General features: G+C 76.7%; 1 protein-coding gene across 2 annotated transcripts in view; it reads left to right on the top strand.

The window, feature by feature from the left end:
* The first annotated feature begins 587 nt into the window (after window positions 1-587).
* The window catches only part of FBXO21 (F-box protein 21), a 24,439-nt gene continuing 24,175 nt past the window's right edge, over window positions 588-851 (top strand). For both annotated transcript variants that reach the window (XR_003255070.1, XM_026075071.1), the window contains exon 1: window positions 588-815. Coding sequence is in view for 1 of the 2 variants with exons in the window: in XM_026075071.1 (XP_025930856.1) it covers window positions 658-815 (158 nt within the window). In the remaining variant the exon portion in view is untranslated. The remainder of the gene's footprint in view (window positions 816-851) is intronic.

Raw genomic sequence — 851 nt, 5'->3', positions numbered from 1 at the left:
TAGAGGTGGCAGTGGTGTGACCCCAGACACAGGTTCATGTCTGCCTCTGCTGAGCCCTGTTCGCCCAGAGAAGACCGGCCCGCAGCACTGCCGGCCCAGCTCCCGAGACCCCCCCCGGGGCGCAGGGCGGTCTCCTGCCCCTGTCCCAGCTCCTCGGCAGCCCGGCGGGTCAGCAGGGCGAGCCGCGGTTCGAGGGGCAGGGCGGCCCCCGCCTCCAGCCCCGCCGGCTCTGGGGACTTGATGGCTCCTCCCGGAGGACACGAGCTTTGCAGACGCTCCCTAGGCGCCGCCAATGCCCTCGACGCGGAGAGGCGGCGCGCGCCGCTCCGCGCTCTTGGGCGCCGCGGCACTTCGCAGACGCTCCCTAGCCGCGCCGCCCTTGAGACGGGAGGAGGCGGAGCGCTGCGCTCTGCGCTTCTCGGGACCGCGGCACTTGGCAGACGCTCCCCGGCGGTTTCCCCCGCCTGCGCCGCGCGCCGGCGGCGGAAGCGGGAGATGGCGGACGCTCCCTAACCCCTCCCGCCGCCGCGCGGGGGGCGGGGCGGAGCGCTCAGGTAAACATCCAAGATGGCGGCGGCGGCGGCGGCGGCGGCGGCGGGGCCGCGGGGCGCGGCGGAGGCCGAGCCGGAGCGGGAAGCGGAGCGGGAGCCCGACGGGATGGGCCTCACCGACCTGCCGGGCGAGCTGCTGGAGCTGATCCTCTGCTGTGACGTGCTGGGCGCCGCCGACATCGGCCGCGTGTCGTGCACCTGCCGCCGCCTGCGCGAGGCGTGCCAGCCGCACGGCAAGGTGTGGCGGGAGCGCTTCCGCCTCAGGTGGGCACCGCCGCGCCGGGGCCGGGGGCCGGGGGG

This window comes from Apteryx rowi, unplaced genomic scaffold (assembly GCF_003343035.1).
Source record: "Apteryx rowi isolate R43461 unplaced genomic scaffold, aptRow1 scaffold_40, whole genome shotgun sequence".
Taxonomy (NCBI): domain Eukaryota; kingdom Metazoa; phylum Chordata; class Aves; order Apterygiformes; family Apterygidae; genus Apteryx; species Apteryx rowi.
This window is presented reverse-complemented; position numbering and strand designations above follow the sequence as displayed.